The 23,499-nt window shown below is 41.2% G+C and overlaps 1 protein-coding gene across 1 annotated transcript in view; it reads right to left on the bottom strand.

Moving 5' to 3' along the window:
* Positions 1–12,271: 12,271 nt before the first annotated feature.
* MAPKAPK3 (MAPK activated protein kinase 3) overlaps positions 12,272–23,499 on the bottom strand; it is a 104,636-nt gene continuing 93,408 nt past the window's right edge. Inside the window, exons 5-11 of the mRNA XM_054977832.1 lie at positions 23,078–23,157; positions 22,622–22,748; positions 22,336–22,411; positions 21,943–22,067; positions 19,982–20,067; positions 14,840–14,920; positions 12,272–14,497 (exon numbers count right to left, since the gene is read on the bottom strand). Of these exons, the coding sequence (XP_054833807.1) occupies positions 14,339–14,497; positions 14,840–14,920; positions 19,982–20,067; positions 21,943–22,067; positions 22,336–22,411; positions 22,622–22,748; positions 23,078–23,157 (734 nt within the window). The 3' untranslated portion in view covers positions 12,272–14,338. The remainder of the gene's footprint in view (positions 14,498–14,839; positions 14,921–19,981; positions 20,068–21,942; positions 22,068–22,335; positions 22,412–22,621; positions 22,749–23,077; positions 23,158–23,499) is intronic.

The following is a 23,499-nucleotide window of genomic DNA, read 5'->3' as shown; positions in this document are numbered from 1 at the left end:
ACTTGGAATCTCCACAGGGTGGGAGATCTATTAAAATAGTTTGACTTTGAAGGATGATGGATATGAATATGTTTCTGTTGGCCCTCTGGAGTTTCTGGGAAGCATTGTTGGTCATGCCATTACAGCCCTAATGGAATGTAAAGATGACTTGGAAAGCTGACACAATTGCTCCTCAGCATCCTCTTCCTGCTTGCTGAACCCATCCAGCCTCTTGATATTCTAAGAAGCTGAGAGCGATGAAACGAGTAGGGTGATGTAGAGCAGAGGTGGAGATGCACTTGAGAGACATCTAATGGATCACTGGTGAAAATACATAATTGTGCCGGCTTGGTGGTGGTGATGATGACAGCAAAGCATTCATGCTTTCCCACAAGTATTTCATCTGTGGGTAGCTTTCCAGTGAAGCTATTTTGAGTAGTGAGGGAACTCTTGAAATTGACCTTTGATTATAATTCTGCAGTCATTGCAACTGAACAATTTTGCAGATAAAATTGCTTGTATCTGTGCTGAGTTTGCCTCTAGAGCTGCCTGGTAATGTTACATTGGATCATTTTCAGTTATTGAAGATGTTGACGAGCTACTTGGAGATGTGTGACATGTCAGTTCTTTACTTTTTAAACAAATGCCAGAGGGATACAGCCAGATGGATTCAAAAAGTGGCTATGTCTTCTTGAAGGAGGGAGTTGTGCTGGTTTCATTTACAGGAGTGATGCTACAGCCTCTTCTGAAAGAACAGTAAATGGATACAGAGGATCTAAATAACTACAGGCCCTTTTCGGCCAAGGTGCTTGAGTGAGTGGGGTGGCTGTTCAACTCCAAGCAGCTTTGGATGAAACGGATTAACATTTCAATGGGTCAAGCATGGTTTTGGGACTGAAACTGCTTTGGCCACTTTGATGGATATCCTTTGCCTGGAATATCAGGGACAGTGCATCTCTGTTAGTTCCACTGGAAACCTCAGCAGTTTTCAGTGCCATCAACCATTCTATTCTTTTGGGCCATTTTGCTGGGATGTACATTCTTACCTAGAAAGTGGGGCTGAGGGCATTTTGTCTGATGTCATTGCTGGGAGTGGTTAGTAAAAAAAAATATAGTTACTTTATTTATAGTCTGCCTTCCTCACTGAGATTCAAGGTAGATTACATAATATAACAAAAGTTTAGAATTAGTTTAGAATACTGCAACAAGTCTGCTAGTTGTAGTGTATAAAAGGCAACACAGAACACTAAAACTTTAATCTGTCCAGTAGTTGGCTGTTCATTTCTGGTCCCAAATCAAGGTACTGGTTTTAATATACAAAGCTTTATATATATTTGAAGGACCGCTTGCTCCTTGATAGTTCTATTTGGGCGCTGTATTCTCCATCACAAACCCTTCTTTATGTCCTCCCACCTTCACAAGTGAAGTGGGAAACATGAAGGATATGGCCTTTTCAGTGACGAATCTTACAGTTTTGGAATGCACTCCTCATTCCTTGTGCCTGGCATCAGAGTTAAATATCTTTTTACCCCAGCTCACTACTTAAAAAAAACTATTTTAATTCCATATGATTTGTTTGTTGTCCCCTTTGATGGCTTCTGTAAATATTTAGGTGTGTTTTATTTCTGCTAATTATGTGGGTTTTTGAATGTATGTCTACTATGGTTAAAAATAGAGGCCTGTAGCATAAGAAGGAGGGGGCTGGGTGAGTGAGTGAAGTGTGTTATGATTGGATGGTAGCTGTATCATAGGGGTGTGTGGGAATAGCAGTTTAGTCAGAGTTGTTCTGAGGGAGAATTCGTGCATTGTTCAAGTGTTGATCAGAGCTGTTCTGGGAAAAAGAGGGAGAAGGCATGAAGTCCTGTAATCTGAGCGAAGTTTTTGTGTTCTTTTCTTTGTGTATATTGATCAAGATAGGTAGCATTGTTTGTCTGTCTGTAGAGTGGAAAAGAGCAAGAGTCCAGTAGCACCTATAAGACTAACAAAATTAGTGATAGGGAATGAGCTTTCGTGAGCCACAGCTCACTTCTTCAGATACACACCAAGATACACACTTCAGGTATCTGAGGCTGTGGCTCATGAAAGCTCATACACTATGACCACTAATTGTGTTAGTCTTATAGGTGCATGCTGTTGGACTCTTTTTGTGAATAATGTTAGCCTGAGTGGCAACTGGGGTTAAATAAGTCTTTGTGACTGAATCTGTTTAGAAATGTTTGAAGAGCTGTACCTGTCTTGAAACCATTATATTTATGAACTGCCCTGAAAACACTACACATATAAATAAACTCTATTTTCAAGTAAAACATCTGTTTTATCTAGTATAACACACCCCCTTTTACCTTACAGCCACCCATGCGCACTGACTGTTCTGTCATCCTACCAATATAACAAAGCTTTTGTTTATTACAAGTCAAACTGATAGCTCTAAGGTGAGAACCTTTGGTAGCAACAAAAATCATTTGGGAACACTAGGGAGGCAGCATAATACAGGCCATTTCAGAGCCTTAAAGAGAGATGCCATTATAGGTATTACATATACTGCAGTTCTCATAAAGGGAGCAAAATGCCACAATTCTGTTTCCCCTCCATCTGGTCTAGTTGCAAGATTCCTGCTTGTTTCAGCTGTAGCTGCTGTTTCACTTGTTTTAGTTCTGTTTTAACAATTTTATAGTATTGCAGGTTGTTTCTAGAATTATTTCTTGTGAACTGACTCATGCAACTGTTATAGAGAGGCAGTATATAAATGCTTGAAATAACAAATAATTTGCAAAACAGGAAATAAGGTAGAAGTTTAATGGTTGTAAAGTGCCAAGGGCCACATGGTACGGCTGCAAGGTAACATTAAGAGCATTTGGTGTAAATAAAACAACAGTAGGTCTTAGTGTGATAGGCAGATGCTTTCCAATTAAGAATTTTTACAGGTAAGGGTGACTTCTGTATCTCATACACTTTGGTTTGAAGAATATTAATGTAAAAGGGCAGAAGAGTCACTGGGCGTTTCCATGAGATTTTGTTCACAAATAAGATAGCAGAGGAACTTTCATGAACCTGCCCCTGGTTTGCGAACTGGTTCATTTGGTCCATGAAAGCGTCACATCCAGGTCAGAAAATCATCACTTCCGGGCCAGCAGAAGGTTACTTCTGCCAGCAGAAGGTCACTTCCAGGTCAGCAGAAGGTCTGCAGGAAGTCCACCCCCTGTTGCCTAGGAAACTGATTGATTACCACCAGGCTGTCTGCAGTGATGAACCAAAAAACGAACCAAATGAACCAGCCTAAAAGTTCATGGCAATTTGTCAGAAATGGGATCTGATGAGCCATGGTTCGCAAACCACGAACCGGCCTGGTTCGTGCTTAATTTTGGTTCATATTTCGGTTTGTGCCCATCTCTACTCTTAACCAAAGCCATATTGACCATTAGTTCCTCTCACTCTAACTCATTGTTACTAAGTTTTTCCTCAGTCACACCACACACACACACACACACACACACCACCACCACCACCACCACTAACAACAACAACAACAACAACAACAGACCATGAAGAAGGTTGAGTGTTGGCAGGTGCACACTATAGTAGGAAACTGGCTGGCAAACTGGTAGTGGGGCGGCGGCAGCATTAAAACAATCCAGCTTTATGTTAATTTTTTTCTTTTTCTGAGTGAAGATAGGGTCAATATATTATTACTTTGCATTCGCCTGTTGCTGCCGTTTCCTTGTGCTTTGCACTTTCGTTTCTACACAGAAAGGCAAATCTTTCCTTTTGATGCTCACTGTTTTGCTGCAAAATAAGATGTTCTCACATTAATCTCCGCCAATCTCTGTTGTCCAAGTACAGTCAGGAAGGCAGTTCAGAGTTTATTGTGTATAGCCATAGGCCTTTTTGTTTAATAATAATAATAATAATAAAAAGATAGCAGAAAGCAGCTGGAGACCTCCTGTGGAGGGCTAGAATACATCTTAAGAAATGGTTCTGGCTTACTTCTATTCTAGATAGGTTCTCTCTCTCCATCCCCAAACTTCAACTCTGTAAAGGAGATGAGGAATGACCTTGCTCTGAAATAATTTCAAAACTGGATCAATAAGATGTCCTCCCTTTGAGTAACAGAAACACAGGATAGACCCTACTGTTCCTAATGCTGAAGATCTTACTGTTTCCAAATGGGCGTTCCAGTTTAAGATCTCTCTAAAAGTAACTTAAAGGTATTTAAAAGAACTGCATTGACCAAGGATGTTCCAGGAGGAGTTTTTCCCTTCTCCTAAAGACCATTACTTTAGTCTTTTCAAAGTTGATATTACGAACTTCTTCCTTGGAATAATACCCAAGTTGATGTAGTAACCTATGCAGACCAACTTTGGTCTGGGAGATTAAAACCATATCATCTGCATAAAGCAAAATAGAAAATTTTTGTTGGCCAAAGAGGGAACAAAGCAGGGGCTGGATAAATTATCAGCTATGTTATTAATATACAAGTTAAATAGTAAAGGGGCACACATTCCTGTTTCATCCCTTTACCAACAACAATTCTGTCTGTTAACGAGCTGGAAGTTCCCACTCTAATTTGGGCAGAAGTGCCACTGTGTAACTCCTATAATAAGAAAAATATTCTCTTGTCTATGTTCAAGCCCCACAACTTTGCCCCCAGGCGGGATCTATCAACAGAGCTAAATGCTGCAGCCAAATCAACAAACACTATATATAAAGCTTTCAAGTGACTATGAATACCCGAATATGCCAAAAGATAGAGAGTTTGGTACTGATCAATAGTCCCTAGGCCCTTTCTAAAACCTGCTTGGGCTGGGTAAATAATTTGCTTCTCACCTACCCAGTCCTCTAGTCTAGAAAGCAAGTATTTGCTATATAGTTTGGCAGCAATACCAAGCAAGCTTATGGGTCTGTAATTTTGTGGAATTGATCTGTCCCCTTTTTTATGAATGAGGACAATAATATTTAATTTCCAACCGGAGGGAATTAAACCACTGTTGTTAATTTGTGTAAGGACTCCGGCCAACACTGGGGCCCACAAGTCTGGAAAAGTCTTGTATAAGTCTGGTGGAATCAAATATTCTCCAGGTGATTTGCCAGAGGCTAGTGAAGCAATAAGGCTTATAGAGGCCTCCCCTGAAGATGGAGGTTCTGTGTCTGGTTCACGGGGCGATCGAGCTGGGGACCCGGCTTCCAGCCCTCGATGGGGTACAATTGAAACCTTCACTGACGGTGAGGACCTTGGATGCCACACTTTCAATGGAGGCCCAGGTCACGACCGTTGCCAGGTCTGCCTTTTTCATCTTTGACAGGCCAGGCAACTGGTGCCCTATCGTTCGCCCCGGGACCTGGCCACAGTAATCCATGCAATGGTCACCTCCAGGCTAGACTACTGCAACTCACTCTATGCTGGGCTGCCCTTGGGCCTGACTCGGAAGTTACAGCTGGTCCAGAATGCAGCGACACACGTCCTTACCAGAACACCAATCTGAGTGCACATTCATCCTGTCCTGTGCCAGCTGCACTGGCTCCCAGTGGAGTTCCGGATCCGGTTCAAGGTGTTAACCTTGGTGTTTAAAGCCCTTCATGGACTGGAACCTGCATACCTGCAGGACCGCCTCTTTCATTACGTCCCCTGCAGGGTGTTGCGCTCTACAGACAAGCAACTCCTGGTGGTCCCTGACCTGAAGGACATCCATCTGGCCTCAACCAGGGCCAGGGCTTTTTTTGCCCTGTCCCCAGCCTGGTGGAATGCTCTCCCACTGGAGATCTGGGCCCTGTGCGACCTGTTACAGTTCCGCAGGGCCTGTAAAATGGAGATGTTCTGCTGGGCCTTTGGCTGAGTGCCAGCGGGTGTCCTCTTTCTTCCATCTAAGACCACCACTTTTTCTGGGGCTGCCCTTGGCCATCTGTTATGCCCATATACAGACTCCCCATATTTGTTTAAATAGCCTGCTCCTGGACTATTTTAATGACTTCTAAAAAATTATTATTGATTTTATGGTTTTGTGACTTTTAATGTATTTTTTGAATGTTGTTAGCCGCCCTGAGGCCATCTGTGGGGAGAGCGGGGTATACATCAAATAAAATAAATAAAATAAATAAAATAATAACAATAAATAATCTCAGCTGCTGAAACAGGGTCCCATTCTGGGAAGTTTGAAAGGTCCACAGGAATGTTTGTTGGCAGTTTTATGGTTTATCAGCGGAGGGGGAGTGAGAACCAAAATCATCAGTTTTGCATTCTGTTGACTCTTCCATGCAGTCTTTTCCGTAGCATGACTTAAATGGTCAAGAGACTAACAGTATGTCATATTAAATTGCTTCTGTTTTGTTTCGGCTGTGTATCAGCTTTCTGCTGATGGACCTGGCATGTGTGACCAAGACCTGGGTGAGGGAAGGTGAAACAGTCATCTTGGGAGAACTGGCCCACCAGGTTTCTTGGTCCTTCACCAGTCCCAGACAGATGGCAGGGGTGGGATGGGGTGGCAATACTTATTCGAGAGTCCTTTTCCTTCAGGACACTCCCCACACCAAAGATTGCTGGCATTGACTGTGTTGGCCTGGTGTGGGATGCAGAGGAGAGTTTGCTATCTACTTGGTGTACCGACCGCCTAACGCACCAGTAGCTACTCTGTCGAGCCTGTTTAGAGGCAGTGTCAGGATGGGTGTTGGAGCACCCTCGACTGTTGGTCTTGGGTGACTTCAATGTCCATTTCGATGACGCTGCCTCTTCTCAGGCTGAGGACCTGGTGTCATCCATGGCAGCACTGGGACTCTCCCAGTTTATTTCTGCTCCTACACATCAAGTGGGTCACATGCTGGATCTGATCTGGATCTGACCCAGAAACTACAGCAGGTCCAGAACACTGCTGCTCGTTTCCTGATGGGTGTTCCATACAGGACACACATTACACCAATTTTACAGCAGCTTTATTGGCTCCCCATGGAATTCCGGATCCGTTTCAAGGTGTTGGTTTTAACCTTTAAAGCCCTAAATGGACTGGGACCAGCATACCTGAGGGACTGTCTCTCCCAGTATGTGCCCCGGAGAGGGCTTCATTCAGCAGGTAAGAACTTACTGGTGATCCCTAACCCTAGGGAGGCTCATTTGGCCTCGACCAGGGCCACGGCCTTTTTGGACCTGGCCCCAACCTGGTGGAACTCTCTGTCTGAGGACACCCGGGTCTGTCAGGATCTTGTCTCATTTTGGCGGGCCTGCAAGACGGAGATGTTCTGCCAGGCTTACGGTTGAGGCCTGTGTTGGGACCATCATTGAGGCTCTCACTAGTTTCCGGTATTCAAGTACAGCTTGTCTGTCTGTCTACCTCCTCTTTGTATGCTAGGGGCAGGAATGTGTAGCCAACCATCTGAGATTTTTGTATATATATGATTTTAATTGCTAAATTTTATTGTAAAATTTGCTATGCAATTGTATTTTATGATTGTTGTACCCCATCCTGAGCCTGCTTGTGTGGAGGGTGGGTTAAACTCCGAATAAACTAAACTAAACTGCTTGTTTTCAAATTTATGCAGTCCCTACCCTATTGTATTATTGAATGTCCCAGCTGTAGATCATATTGACTTACACTGTAATCTGCCTTGAGTCTCAGTGAGAAAAGCAGACCATAAATAACATAAATAAGTAAATAAATTGGACATTACCTAGTCCCACAACCTAGGAAAATAGAAGAATCTGGATTTAAGACTGTTTAATGCCACTGCTTTCTGTAAGATTTACTTGGAAAGTCATTAACTAGTGATGGGTGGCTATATCCTTTATGGTATCTGGACAAGCCACTCTAAGCCATGAGATATTGTTGCTCTATGGTTTCCTATTAAGCTGAAGTAACGTAATGGCTATGGGCTGTGATCCAGGAGGTCCCTGATTCAAATCTCACTTCTGCCAGGAGCTCACAAGGTGGCCTTAGGTGCTCTCTATCATCCATCTGCAATATGAGAACAACACTGGCCTACCTTACAGGGCCATTGTAAGGGTTACTACTAATATCTGCAATGCTCTTTGAACAATGAAACTGCTATAGAAATGCAAAGCATTATTATTTCACTTAGAAAAAGTGCAATAATACAAAGCACCATAGTTTTGTCTTTATTTATTCCCTTATGGACTTCTATCCCACCCAATCCCAAAGGCAGGGTAGCTTGCAATACTTTAATTATCACTCTCATTTATGTACCAGCAAAAATGCAGCACTGGAAAAGCAATCATAAGCAAAACCTACTTAGCTTCTAAGATCTAAGATCAGGCTAGCCTGCTATACTGCCCCAGTTAACTCTTACGTTAAAATAACTGTGAATAGATCTTTCATCCACACATTTCTCTCATCATTTTTAAAGTCCCTAATACCCTCTAGCAGTTGCCACTTCATGTGGCAGTGAACTCCATATATTACAGATGCACTCTTTAATATCCAGAGAAGTTAGCTGTGTTAGTCTGTAGTTGCAAAATAGTAAAGAGTCCAGTAGCACCTTTTAGACTAACCAACTGTATTGAGGCATAAGCTTTTGAGAACCACATGCATAAGTGGGTGTCATCAAAATATTGATGGCACCCAGTACCAATGCTTCAGACATTCTAATTCAAAAGTCTTTTAATCAAATGGATTCTGGTTTTGGAAAATTTGCTGAGCAGCAATTTGCTGCTCACAAAGTAGTATTCTGGTTCACAACACTGCAAAACTTAGAGGGAACATTGCGGACGGGGAGGCGAGTGGGCCCGAATTGAGAGAGCGCTCCGGGGGGTGGCTGTGCCCTGCGTGATGACCTTGCTTCCAGTGGTGTCACTTCCCAGAAGAGATCTACCACCTCTTTTCCCAGAAAAAGCCCTGATCACAGCCTTTAGGAGTTGGTCAAGTTTGAAGTTGGTTTGCGTAAGCATGGTAAAGATAAGGTCTACTGTTTTGGTTGTTAAAAGAGAGAGATATTGTCAAAGGCTTTCATAGCCGGAGAACGATGGTTGTTGTGGATTTTCCGGGCTGTATAGCCGTGGTCTTGGTAGTGTAGTTCCTGACGTTTCGCCAGCAGCTGTGGCTGGCATCTTCAGAGGTGTAGCACCAAAAGACAGAGATCTCTCAGTGTCACAGTGTGGAAAAGATGTTGGCAGGTCATTGATATCTACTCAGGAGGGGTGGGGTTCAGCTGAGTCATCCTACCAGATGCACAACAGCTTATACTGTCTACTTTCTTAATGTTGGGAATCTTCAGGATGCATAGAACCTTGAGAAAGATCTTAGAAAAGATTCTTAAGGAAAAAGGTGATTTTTGCAAAGTGGCTACGATGGGTTCTTCCTTCTCTGAAAGCTCTCCCTCCTCCCTAGCTGAGGAAGTGTTGGAGAGTTCTGGTAACTCCAAGACTGGATTCATCAGAGACCTAAAGCTCCTTGATTTAAGCTTAGGATAGGGATCTCACTCCTTGAGCATCCTGTGTCTTTTGGGTGGGGGTGGGGGACTATGGGAAGCAACATGGAAGGCTCTGTCACCATTTTTATGCCACCTGTGGGAGCCTGCTAGGGAATGAGAGTTACTTCTACTTATAGACTTTCATTAATATTTTCCATGCTTTTTTATTGTGCAGACTGAGTGGCTTGCCCCTGAAAGTTAGCCACAGCTACAGAAACGGACGTTTGGAGCGTCTTCTATATTTCACCCTTAATCCAAGATGAGGTTAAAATGTGTATGTGTGCTCAAGAGATCAGGCACCAGAATATCTCCCTGTGCCTTTGGACTCAAGGAAGGAAAGACTGGCACCTTAACTGGAGGAATCAAGCACGAGAGAACTGGCTGATCCAGCAGTGGCTGTTTGTGTGCCTGAATTGGACGAGCTAGTGTGCTATCTTGGGATTTTTCTAACCTTTTTTTTGCCTTGTGAGACTGGGAAGAAGCTGTAGCATTCCCTGAACTTTAAGGCTTTCCCCCTGGCAGTGGGGCCCCAAAAGGTGTTGCTGAGCTCCTTTGTCCCAGCTGGGAGCAGAAACTAAAATGCCTTTTCCATCCCATGGAGGAAGGGGAGGTTAAGAAGCTGCGGCCCTGCTCATGCCAAAGGCCCAATTTACTTAACTTAGAGGGAAGGAGGGTACAGTCTTGCCACTGGCTCCTGACCAGAGTAGGGTGTAAGTGATGGGATTTCAGCACGGCTGCCATTGCTGTCATAGTCCTTATTGGGATTAGCAGCAACTGGGAAGCGCCTGTCCTAAGTACAAAGGCAAATTCAGACAGGACCAAAACTGGGAGACTGGAGGAGAAAACCTTTCCACCTGGAATCACCAAAAAAGGCTAGTAACCCTCCCTGCCTCCATGGAAGAGTTATTTTTCCGATGAATTAAACTGCACTGGAGAACAGCTACTTGTACTAGTACGTTCTCTGCTGTGGCTTCCACCAGGTGGAATGGCCTGCCTAATGCTGTCAAGATAGGCCCCCATACTAATAATTTAATAATAATTCTTTCTCCCCTCATAGTGCATTGTTTACTGAATATATAATACTAGACAATGCATCATCAATATATCTAATTCTCAACATGCCTCCATCTGTGGATACTTAAATCCAGATTGGAGCTATGAACAGACCAGACCCATCTTTCTACAAAGCAGCACCTGTAGTTTTAAGAAATGAATGTCTACAATAGTATCACTAGCCTTGATTTCTGTCAGTAAAAGGCAGGGGAAGAGTGCAGGGCCCTTTCGAGGATTGGATGGTATTTGGGGAAAGACTAATAGCTGTCCAGACCAGCATCATCCATGAGGCGACTTGCTACCATGTGACTTCCATAACTTTCCCAGGCCCAGTTGCTCACTACTGTTCAACAGCACCTATAGCACAAAAGCCAGTGTGGTGTAGTGGTTAGAGTTTCAGACAAGGATCTGGGATACCCAGCTTTGAATCCCCACATGGCTATGGAACCTTGCTGGGTGACTTTGGACTAGTCACACACTCTCAGCTAATCTCCTCACAGGGTTCTTGTGTGGATAAAATGGAGAGGAGAACAACACAAGTTGTTTTGGGTCCCCATTGTGGAGAAAGGTGAGGTGAAAATGAAATAAACAAAAAATAACTATAGCTGAATGGGGAGGGCAATGAAAGGTAGGTGGGAAGGAGAGAAGGAAGCAAGGAAAGGTAAGGGCATGGGGCTACTGGGAGGAGGGAAAGAGGAAACTGTGTGGGGAGGAGGACAGAAGGGAAAGTGAGGTGCCTCTTTCCTTACAGGTTCCCTGTGCAACTGGGGGTGGCCTGCTGGCCAACCAGTACTGTACAGAGTTTTCCCTAGAAGAGGCTGCTGGGGGAGGGAATGAGGGAAAGCTGAAGACTGGAGGAGGGACAGATAAAAGTAGATTGCCTGGCAGTTGGGAAGAGAAGAAGGAAGATGTTATAGGCACTTTCAGGGAAGCAACAGAGGAAATATCGGGAGAGGAGAAAATGATACATCCCATGCAAGTCCTTGTGGTCCCTGGCTTATTTTATAATTCTGTAATCCACCTTGAACCTCACCTAGAAGGGCAGACAATAAATAAAGTAAATAAATAAAGCATGCTCCTGCTAGTAATTTTCAGAAACGAAAAAACAATGTGCTTGTGTTTACTTTGCTGAGCATATACTCTGTGAGAAGCTCAGCTGGCTATGGGTTTGCACTGCATGTTCATCTAGTGAAAAAGATGTAGCTTTCTTATATAAACTTAACGTTAGGAAAATGGTCTGGTGAAATAACACCAGAAAGCAAAAAATCTGAATGCATGAAACCAGGTTGCCTGGGGTGAAGTTCATGGGAACAGCTATTGTACTGCGAAGTAGCTGAACAGATAATTACACTACAGTCAGGCACGGTCAAAGTGGCAACAGGGGCAAGCAGGAGTCCAGGGAGGAATGGAAACACCTAACTGAAGCCCAGGTTGACTCCATGATTCCAGGGCCAGTCTTGAACTGCAGAGTCTAGCTGACATAAAAACCAAGGTGTGTGCTTAGGAAAATGCAGTTTTAGTTTACTGCAATCCTAAACAAAAATTATACCCTTGTATGTCAAAGTTAATGAATTTAGAAGGGCGTGACTCTGCTTAGGATTGTACTGTTAATTTTACTCAGCAATTACTATTAACTTATAAATCTATATTTTAGCTAATAAGAAGATAAAAACATAATCTGTGTAACAGTCCTTCAGGACAGAAGTGAATCCTTTAAATTAAATGAAGTATTTTTTGCTGCAAGGGTGGGGAAGATTTCCATTATATAGACAAAGCTGGTTCAGGGCCCTATTACACATGTATGTTAATCACAGTGAAGAAGCAGGCCTACTTAAGAAAAAAAATGCAAAACCACCATTTATTAATGTAAAATGTTAATATTTCACAAAAAGCAGTTTTATCCAGCATCAGTTCAATGTCTGCCTGCAGCTCAAAGAGAGGCACTGAGAGTTCAATAGAGATGTTATGCACTGCAGATTCATATGAACAGCTACCTGGGTTATTTTGGAATAACGTTATCATGTGTACACATTTTTCATGGAAACAGCTTCCACATGAGAGAATGGCTCAAATAAAGTTAGCTGGCCTGTGATGGAAGGTCCATGTGACTAGAAAAGCATGAACAAAACTTGGATGTCCACCTTCTATTTGGCACAACTGCTGTTCCTGGTGCATTTTGCTACCATGGATCAAGGTCCTGAAAGAGGTGTCTACTTGAAAGTCCTGAGAAGGTTACATTTTTTCTTTACATTTCATCAGTTCTATAGCATACCAAATAGCAATGTACCTAATTACATAAAAAGAATTAAACCTAACTGGTTGGCCTGGCTGGTTAGGAGTGTGTAGGCTGGTTAATGTTCTTCTGTGCATGGCTGGTTAGGAGAATTTAGGAGTACTGTTGACATGTTCATATGTTTTTAAAAATCTTCTCGCCTGCTGCCTCCTATGTTTCTTGCAAGGTGTACTATGTGATTATTATAAACCTGGTATGTAAAATGACAGAAATCAGCCGCACTGTACATTTAATAAAAGCTCTGTCTGTAACAAAAGGTGTGTAAAGTCCGATCTTGGTTTCTATATGCAACACAACTTCCCAGCTTCTTCCAGGTTGGTACTGAATGTTTTTCAATTGGAATCGTATGCCATTTGTTCAAATTTGTGCACTATGATTTGAAAATAACTGAAGATCAAGTAACACTACTGAAAATGTCATAAAATACTGAGAATTATGTGCAAAGGAGGATACTGACCAGCTAAGTCTTAATATGTAATGATTACACGTATGTCTAGTTCATTGTATAAATACTCACTGGGAACTGATGGATCCAATTGCACTGTGTTTACCTATTGTGTGCCCTATCAACACATATTTTCATGTGATTCTCTCAAATGTTCTTATTAGAAGTGGTTTTGGTGTAGGAAATTTATGAACATGGGAACAATCTTAAAAGCTTAAGATGTAAATATTTTCTTGAAAACAAAGAGCAATGCTTCCCTGTTCCAATGGATACTATGAATGCTGTCAGCATTAAGCCTAGAAATGAAACAGTCTTATATACAATATGAGCTTGTTGGAACAGGAAAATGAAGTACTAAGATCACGCAGGATTTGGGTCCAGTAGCACCTTAAAGACCAACTAGATTTCCAGGGCAGGAGCTTTTAATAGTCAGAGCTCCCTTTGACAGATACCCATCTGATGAAGAGAGCTCTGACTCATACCCTAGAAATCTAGTTGGTCTTTAAGGTGCTACTGGATTCAAATCTTGCTCTTCTACTACAGACCAACATGGCTACCCACCTGAAACAAAGATCGCAGGAAGATGTAACAGCATTACATTCCTCATATTTGTCAGGGCGCTCCTGTCAGAGTTCTTGAAATACTCTGACCTCTCTGATTCTTGGGATTATACCATAGGTGAAATCACTACCTCATTACTCAAGCACATGGAGCATAATTCAACCAAAGCTAAGCAGTTTAATGTTCCACTAAATTCAATTGAATAATGAACTAAATACATGTTTAATTCTTTCCCACTGAAATCAATGGAACTAAAAAGTGTTTAGCCTTGGCAGGATTGTGCTACTGTGAATAAGCACTGAAACTACATCATCTCCAGTGCCATTTTACAAATTTAAAGCTTTACCCGAATTCCATGTCTTCTCAATTCTTCGGCAGTTTCTTTATTATAATGTAAAATATCACTAAAAACAAGTAATTTTCATTTCAAGGCAAAGAAAAACCAATGCCCAAATGAAAGTTTCAGAACACCATCCTCTTTTAGGCCATGCACACTTCAATATTTCAATGATTTATCTTTTTTTGGTGGGGGGTAGTAAGATGATCTGAACTCAGTTGGACTAATTGTTCCTTTTATTATTTATCTTCCTTCCTTCTCTTTATTGATTATTACATCCAGGAGATGATGAAGAGGCACTGCCTTGTTTCTGTTTCTTGCGTCGTTTGTTGAGGAGACGGTTGTTGGATGTTTTCAAATCTTTAATTTTTACCTGGTCATAGTCCACCCTCATCGTTGCCAGAGCACTAGTCATCTCCTCCTGAAATCCACAGAATACAACAGTGAAATGGAAGCAGCATCAGAGCACCCATTATACTCTGACAGAAACAGAAACCTTTGTCACAGATCCTCTTCAAACTTTCTGAGCCAATAATTATACCCTCTTCCTCCAACCCATCTTGGACGAATAGAGGAAACATTGTCCTTAGAAGGTTGAGTACATTTTGTCAACCATCAGGAAGGAAAGACAAGGAAAGCCAGTTTTAGGACTATAGATATGGAGAAATAAAAATGTGTTAAAATGAAAAGTAAACAAACCCTCCACACATCTCTGATTGGATTTGGAATTACCCAGTTTTTTACTAGCATAGATAAACATTACCTTCACTTCATCCCAGTGATCTTTATCCTCTTGCAGGACCCGAGCAGTATGAAGAGGGGTTGGTGGCACCACCATGGATTGCTAAGGAAAGCAAAAAAGCAGAAACGTAAACATTACCTTAGATAACAAAAATCTCTTTACACCACTACTCGCTGTCCTTGCTGATAAGATGATTACAACTCTTAAGAAAATTGTATAAATGTGTCACTTAAGGAACACAAGAGAGAAAATGTACTTGTCTGCATTGCTAAGCATTAATTATATTTTTATTATCACTGAAATGTGTATTACTTATACAAGACTGTAGCTAGAATCTTTCAAGGAGATTCACAGTGTAATCCTTAGCAAAGTGACACCCTTCTAAGATCACTGTAGTCAATGGAGTTAAGGGAGTGTAATTCTGCTTAAGGAGGTGCTGTTAGGGGCCAAGCACAAGCCTCAGTGCTGCTGCCTTTTTTTTAAGGAACAAGAAGAGGCACTAAATCCCCTTCTCACTCCAAATTCTCCCCAGCAGCTTACCCCATGCCAGTGGTTCCAAGATAGGTTTGTCCTCAAAAGCTCACAATTGAAAACTTGTGTGGAGGAAAAAACTACCGGAGAGGAGCAGAGATGGTGAAAGGATTTAGTCCCCCTCCCGAATACTGGAGGTTAGAGTATCAAAATAGAACCTGGAAGATCCAGGTTTGAATCCCCACTCTTCTGGAAACTCAGTGGTTGACCTTGAGCCATCCACTCTCTCTCAGCCAAACCTACCTCAAAGGATTATTGTGAAGATGAAACAGAGGAGTGGAAAATGATGTTGCAAGTGGCTTTGGGTCTCCATTGGAGAGAAATGGGGGATATAAGTATCTAAGTAAATAAATGTTGCTTCTCTGCTTTTAATCATCTGCTTCCAAAGTGAATTTCCTAAACAAAAAGAAGCCTGGTGGCCAGGCTTCTGTTTGCATTTCATGAGCAGTTATTCCTTAAACTGACAGACCAGGAAGGCACCAAGAAATTTAGTCCAACCCTCTACTGTAGCACATGACCATGTTAGTTATGACCTCCAGATCTGCTCCCATTCTGTGGACTGATTGCATAAGAGCAATGGTACAGTCTAAAGGTTCTAGCAGCACAGGTTATTCCAGAAGTTGCAAGAAAGCCAAACCAAGCAATACATATAGGGAAAAGCAAAAGAGGTAAAATATATTGTAAAAGTTGAGTATTTATTATGGATTGTATAAGCTGTCTCTCCAGAGACCTGCTTGTGGTGGCTCACAATTAAAAGACAATACCACAAAACCAACATGTTATCATATAAAAAGAAGCCAGTAAACACAAACCATGAGCCTAAAAATGGCATAAACCAACAGTCACTGAGCAGCCTAAAAAAATCCATCATACAATACTCACCCTAAAAGCAGACCATAAAGCTACTAAAATGGTAAAACCATTTAGATAAAAGCCTGCGTAAAAACAAATGTTTTGGCTTGCTGCCTAAAAGATACTGAAGTAGGCACCAGGAGAGCCTCAAGCGGGAGGACTTTCCACAGATGAGGTGGCACCACTGAAAATGCTCTGCCTCCACTTGCAGCCTATCTCATCTCTCAATGGGGGGCACAAAGAACAGGATTTATGGAGGAGGATCTTAATTTGACAGGCTGGGAGGAAGAGGTTATTCAAGGAACTGACAACAAACTTCGGGTTTACTGGGAACAAATATTCCAGCAGTTTAAAAATCTTTTCAAATCTCATTTTCCAGCTTTTAATTTGCTAAACGATTCTGCCAGCAGTGTTTGTCTATTCTCTTCCCCTCAGGTCTGTGATTAGATCAAGCAAAACTGGACATCTCTAGGGCAATCCCAGAAGTAAGATATCTAAGTACGAATTAAAAGTATAGATAAAACAACAAAAGAGGTCAGAACGATTCAAACAAATAGGCCATTTCTCCACGTCTTAAAAATAGCACCCCACTCACATGGAATCATAATAACTGCCTGCATCCGTTTTGGAAACGGTGACATCAGAAATCATGTGGAAAAGCCGCCAGAGTTCTGTGAGTGGGGTGCTATTTTTAAGATGTGGGAAAATGGCCATATATAGGGAGAAACATACAGTTGAGCAGAAAAAGATGGGGTCATTTCTTTCTGATACATTTTGAATTGAACTCTTTTTCAGAGTTCAAACGAATAAGGCAAATGTAACAAATGAGTAAGGCAATGTGGTCTGTTCAACCTTTTGAAACAAAATGTCTATTGATATGGCTGGGGCTGAGGTTTGTGGGCCGTTTAAAGGGCCCTGCCGCTTGCAAGCGGCAGGTCCCTTTAAACTATCAACTGGGAGGTGGTGAGGGGATTCTCCCCCACCTGCCAGCTTGCAAGCAGTAGGAACGGGCCCTTTAAACAATCAAATGCCCTTTTCCCTGCTGCTAAGCAGCCGAAAAGGGGCATTTAAACCTCATGAACTACGAACTAGTTTGAGAACTTGCCCCAGTTCGTGGGAGTTTGTGGTTCCTGGTTTGTGGAAACCCCACGAACCAAAAACCACAGGGTTCGGATTTTTTGTGGTTCATGCCCATGTCTAATCAATATTCTACCATGTGCCAAAGCGTATCTAAATACACTATAAGAAGAAAGTATTTCAAGGAGCACTGCAAAAAGAAATTATGAAGAACTCTGAGAAAGTCGGGGCTAAAAAAATGCATACACTCCAGAACTCATAGAATACATTCCCTTCTCAAACTGCAAGGTGACTCCAGGAAAAGCCTTTGGTTTGCCATTGCAATATCTTTTACTTGTCCAAAAAGGACAAAAACTGGATTGGAAGGACGAGAAGCACAGGCTTTGAGCTGCTGTTGTGTTCACTTTTAGCTCTCTCGCTGTATGTAAGCTGATCTAGTTTGGTGAGCGTTTGCTTTTGGTTCTCTTTGATGGCACTTCCCACAGTTTACTAGTCTGTGGCAAAATATGCTCTCCATAGAATCTGGCTATGATTTATTTCAATATTTATAAACTGCATTTGTATGCAATTATCTTCAACCACACCTAAAATAAAATAGCAACAAACATTTTTGCTTAAGTACCATCATTCTGTTATGTTTCTCACTCAGCTTCTTTTCATTTAAAACAAAACAAAGAGAGGTTTTGCCATTATCTTGCCAAGCTGTGCCATCTCCCTGCTCTTCTGTGCTTACTTCTCCTCATGGAGAATGGAATCAAGGAAATTAAACATGCAACTTATTTTTAAGACATATGTGGTATAGAGGTTAGAGTGTTAGATGAGGAACAGGGAGAACTGCACTTCAACAAAAACTTTTAAAGAAAGGAATGCAGATAGCTTTTATTGAATACAAATAGGATAGGCTGTTCTCATGTTCAGTGCTACACTGCAGCAAAAAGATAGCTGGAGGAGGGTTTTCACTGACCACTAAGGTATAACTAAAAAGTAAGAGCAAGTGGTGAGAGAGATGGCAGATGATACCCTATCACTTTTGGGTTGCTTGCGAGTTGTATTTTCAAAAAGAGAAATTACTGGTATTTTTCTATACAGTCATTATAATCACAGTCATATTCCTTTGGACTATACCTCAAAGAAAAGATTAGTTTTTGTTTTGCATCATAATTCTAGCAATGGAAACTTAATTTTTCTCTTTGGCAAAAGGAAGATCTTTGAAACCAAGGAACTAAAGCTTTGCTATCAAGCACTTAATTGACGAAGAGCATATGCAGATCTCTATAGATGGCAATTTATGCTTATTTAATTATTTATGCAACACACAGGCCTGCTAACATTCAATGTAGCCTCATTTTGATTTAGATCTTGGAATGAGGCAAGGTGCTTCTTATATACTTAACAAACTAACTGCAATCCTAAACAGAGTTACTCTGGTCTAAACCCATCAATGGGCTTAGATTGGAGTAACTCTGTTTAGGATTGCACTGTTTATATCAAGTAACTAACTATCTTTGTGACCCATGCAAAAGTATTAACTTTTTTTTGGTCTACCTTTCCATGCCTATTAAAAATGATGGTTATTTTGTGAGGTAAAAATTCTTTGTTTTTAAGAAGTTTTGGTGGTCTGTGAATGATGGCAACTGCACTGTAAACTGATCAAATCTTTTATTATTATTAAATCAGTGCAAAGCATAAAAGAAAGGACAGTCCCTACAACAACAAGACTTAACTTCAGAGACAGGAGAGGAATAAGAAAGGTTGATAGGAGAGATTACTTCAGCGTAGACAGGGAATGGTTATGGAAGGGAAGGACCCTTTTACCCTGGTCACTGGTCAGAGGACCAATAGCTATTCAGAGGCAGCACACTCACAGTAGAAAAACATGCCTTTAAGCTTCCCTCTTGTTCATGGATTATTTAGAGAATTTTAACCTCTTTCATTCTCCCACCTACATCCGTTAAAAATGTAAAATTTTAAATATATAATGTAAATGTTCAGAGCCTTAGTGAAAGGCATATAAAATTAATAGAGAAAGCTGGTGCTGTTTGGAAATACACAATAGAGATACCTTGAAATATTTTAGATTTTAAGCATTAGCCTTCTGCTTTGAGGCAAAGAATTCTAGTTCATGGGTTGTGTGTGTATGGAAGAGACATTTTGCTCAAGATGAGTACAGGATTGCCACAGTTTATCATTAAAAACAGCCCCTGGTGTTATCTTCTCAGTGTGTTGCACATAAAACTCCACCCCCACCTCTAGCATTTTTAGATCTGTGCCAAAGTCTAAGAAGGTTCTCAAAGCAGTAGGTTCTCTATTCATATCAACACAGTTCAGCACGATGATGCCTCAGATGTCTAATAATAGTGCTCCATAAATCCTACACTGATGAGGTAACATGGCTTTTTATAAGTGAAGGGAGGAGGATGTGTGCACAGTGCACTGAACAGCAAATGCTAGCTGAGAGCAGTGGGGGGGGTGTAATGTACTCATTTACCACTCACGGAACCTTTTTCCCCTCAAAATGTTCCCTCACACTCTGCTGAAGAAATTATATGTTTGCACATTCAAGCTATTCTACACAGGACAGACTCATGGTTAAATTAGTTACACTTGCCTTTACTATAGTGGGCAGCCAACATTTTCTGTTTTGAAAGTGAAAAGGCTTCACTCACTTTAATAAAAACACTGGAGTGATTGAGCAGGACCTACATTAATCCAGGGGTGATTCATAAACTGACAAATTGTCATCCGCTCAGTTGGATCTGTCTTCAACAATAGACGAATTAGCTGCTTAGCTAGGGGGGAAAAAAAGTTGAACATTGATGACAAAAGCCTGCAAAGTTCAGACAAGAGGACAAAATCTTGAAAAATTAATAAAAGTAATTAATCACTATATAGTTTTTTTAAAAATCAGCACTGAAGGTGGAAAAAGTCTGACACCTATACATGATTATAGAATATGCATACATTCCTATTTAAAGATGAGCTGCAATAGGGAAGGAAAGCAATGAAGGAGAAGAAAATTAAATATATTGAGTTATATAACATTCCCTTTTGCAGCTGGTGTATCACTATAAGGTGTCATCCTATATCCATGTCTGACAGACAATTCTTAATCAGGTCTACCCAGAAATGCCATTAAGTTCAATAGGAGTTGCTTCCATCTAAGTTTGCTTAGGAGGACTATAGATCAAAACAGTTCATAACTTAGCTATCATCTAGTGTTTTCAGCTGCTAGCCCCATAACACGTAATCATTTAATGACTTACGTATGCTGTGTCAAGAATGCTGAGCTGTAGCATAGTAGTTAAATGGTCAGGTTGTGAATCAGTACCCTGCCACGTCGACTCCCACTACTGCCATGAACTCTATAGGTGATCTTGGGTAAGCTACTCCTCTCAACCACAGCTCCCCAGTTGTATTGTGGGGATAATAACAACACTGACTTTGTTCTCCGCTCTGAGTGTGGCACTAATCTGTCCAGAAGGGCAGTATATAAGCACATTGCTATTATTATTATTGTTGAAATTTATAATATTATTCGAGCCTTTGAAGCTCCTGAAATGCAGTGAAGGCCGATTTACATGCCACACGTTCCTGGTGATGTGAATTCAAGAACGGTCTTGTTTCTGAATTCTTGCTAAGAATCTGTCTATAAAATAAACCCTTGGAGCGCTTGCTTATGATTGTGGATATATAAGCTATAGTCCAAGCTAATCTGTACCTGAATCTACTTCTCAGTTTGGGCTCAGCAAGATTGGGATCTTATTGCGAACATTGATTACATTGATTAACACTTCTATAGATGTTCCAAAGGATGCAGAAAGATTTACTTCATATTTTTTGCCTCACTCTATTTTCTCTTTCTATTAAAGAAGTGTGCATTTCAAAGACTGTTATAGTGACCTCCCTATTGATAGAAGGGGACACATGACACTTGGCAGACAATTAAAATGACCTGAAATCTCCATCAGCACGTCAAGGGAAATGGAATTTCTAGCCTACATGGGGGCTTGGGAAGGTGAGATGTCCATCTATTAAAATGCTCAAATTTGAAATATTTGGTATTTGTGGGATGATAGGAACCAGCTGAGTGTGATGAGGTAGTTGCTTCAGCTTCTCTGAAAGACATGTAAGGTATGTTTCTCTTTTTATATATGCCAGATGGATATGACTGTGCCAACAAAAATGGCCCTGAGGTGGCAAAAATTGCATAGAGCATCAATGAGCTACAAGATTCCTCCTCTCTCTGTTTCAGATGGAACACCATCACATCTGGTAAAAGTAGCTGCAATAGTGTTAACCAACTATCCACTGGTATGACATGCAGAAGTCAGTACAAGATGCTATGACACTTCTATAAGGAGTGATGATGCACTGGCCCAGCGCTCATCATTAGAGTCTATTTCTGGCTCAATTTTTTCTGGGCTGGTACCCTCGTACAGGTGTTTCATAATCTCAAAGTAGCATTTGAAGTAAAAAAAAGGATTTGGGAAATATAAGTGAACACAGCTTTGTTTAACATCTTCTGGTTTCTGGACATTTTAGCACTATTTGATAACTCAGCCCTCCCAACATAAAAGACATACTATCTTTTTTCTTAAAAAGAAATATCTCTCATTCATCATCACGGATACATGTGTATTAGAAGGACATATTAATTCATATACCTTCTTCAGATACCTCTGACCATTCTTGATTTGGGAATCCATACTGTCCCATCCGAATTCTTCTCTTCATTCCTGGGGAGATGGCTTGGCCAGTGTTGGAGTAGAAGGGAGGGAACCCACACAAGCTGCAAAAAAGTGGGACAGAAAAAATAACTTGTGTTAAGTATATTCCCTCCGGTTCCATGCAGAATCACAGATGGCTGCAAATGATGGAATGAGTAATACCCCCAGTGACTAATTTTTCTTAGTGCAGTATAAATGGAAATATTATTACTGTGCCACTGGAATCAGGAATGGGAGTGGGCAGGGATATAAGGGAAGTACCTGCTCATACCTGACATATCAAGGACTCTGTTTTGCTAATCTATTCCTCACTCCTACTTTCACACTTACAGAATGTACATGATGACACCAAGAGACCACATGTCACAGGATTTGTCATACTTCTCAGGACCAAGAACTTCTGGGGCTGGATGGGGAAGAATAATCAGAAGAGTATTTTTAAAAATAATAATGAATGACTACTTGACAAATATGCTTTAAATGTTCAAGTATAAATTCAGTGGGTGCCAGGGAAGTTTGACAAGTATTCAAACTGGTTCAGGAAGTGCCTTATAAATTCCTGCCCCCCACCTCCTTAGAACTACTAAACGAGAAAGTAGACATGAGACAGACTCACCTACATAATAGGGGGTATAACAGGGGGTCTGCAGTGCATTCTGTATGGTTGTCTCTTTGGCAAACCCAAAGTCTGTGAGCTTGAGCACTGCATCTTTCCCTTTGGATGTATAGAGCAGGTTTTCTGGCTGTAATGGTGTCAAAATAAAAAGATAACATAAAGCTGTGTGCTGCACTGTTAGGTATGGTACTCCGAAGCAAATATCAATAGATTAAAATGTGGTGATCTCAACCAAAACAAATACTCCACTTTCTTAGCTCTGTCTTTTAAAGCACATTTGACTCCTAACAGCTTTATAAATAGAAATTCTGGAACTTGATCAGGATGATGAACAATTCAAAACTGAAGCAATCTAAGTCTTCTAGTAGAGTAATATGGCCAGTGTAAGTTACCACCGTCATTTTGCTTTTATGGTCCCATTTTTCTTCTCTCTGCCAAAGCACTTCCAAGCCTCACCTTAACATCTCTATGGGCAATGTTCATTGCATGTAGATGTTGGATGGCTGTTCCAATGTCTCTCATTATTTCAGAGGCCTCTAGGAATATAATTTTAGAGAAAGGTCACATTAACATTCCCACTGTACTTCAGAGATATGCAACCAGGCAGTGCTTCTGACTAGCAACTAGCTTGTTTGTTTACAGGGCTAGTGTCAAGACAGGGAAAAACTAAAATTAGCTTCAACAGCTGTGTTTTGGTTTTGCAAATGGCTGTGCCTCCACATTTTCCTCTTAAGCTACGCCTGCTCCTCAGCTCCCTGGCCCAGAAGGTATCTTAATCAAAATGGCCAGAAACCTTATAAGAACCTAAATGCATTGTTTGAATAGTCACTGACCACAGATAATCTACACATAAACTAACAGCACCTCTCGAGTAAAAA

The sequence above is a fragment of the Eublepharis macularius genome, chromosome 4, assembly GCF_028583425.1.
Source record: "Eublepharis macularius isolate TG4126 chromosome 4, MPM_Emac_v1.0, whole genome shotgun sequence".
Taxonomy (NCBI): Eukaryota; Metazoa; Chordata; class Lepidosauria; order Squamata; family Eublepharidae; genus Eublepharis; species Eublepharis macularius.
The sequence above is the reverse complement of the archived record's forward strand: the minus strand, read 5'-3'. Positions and strand labels throughout refer to the sequence as shown.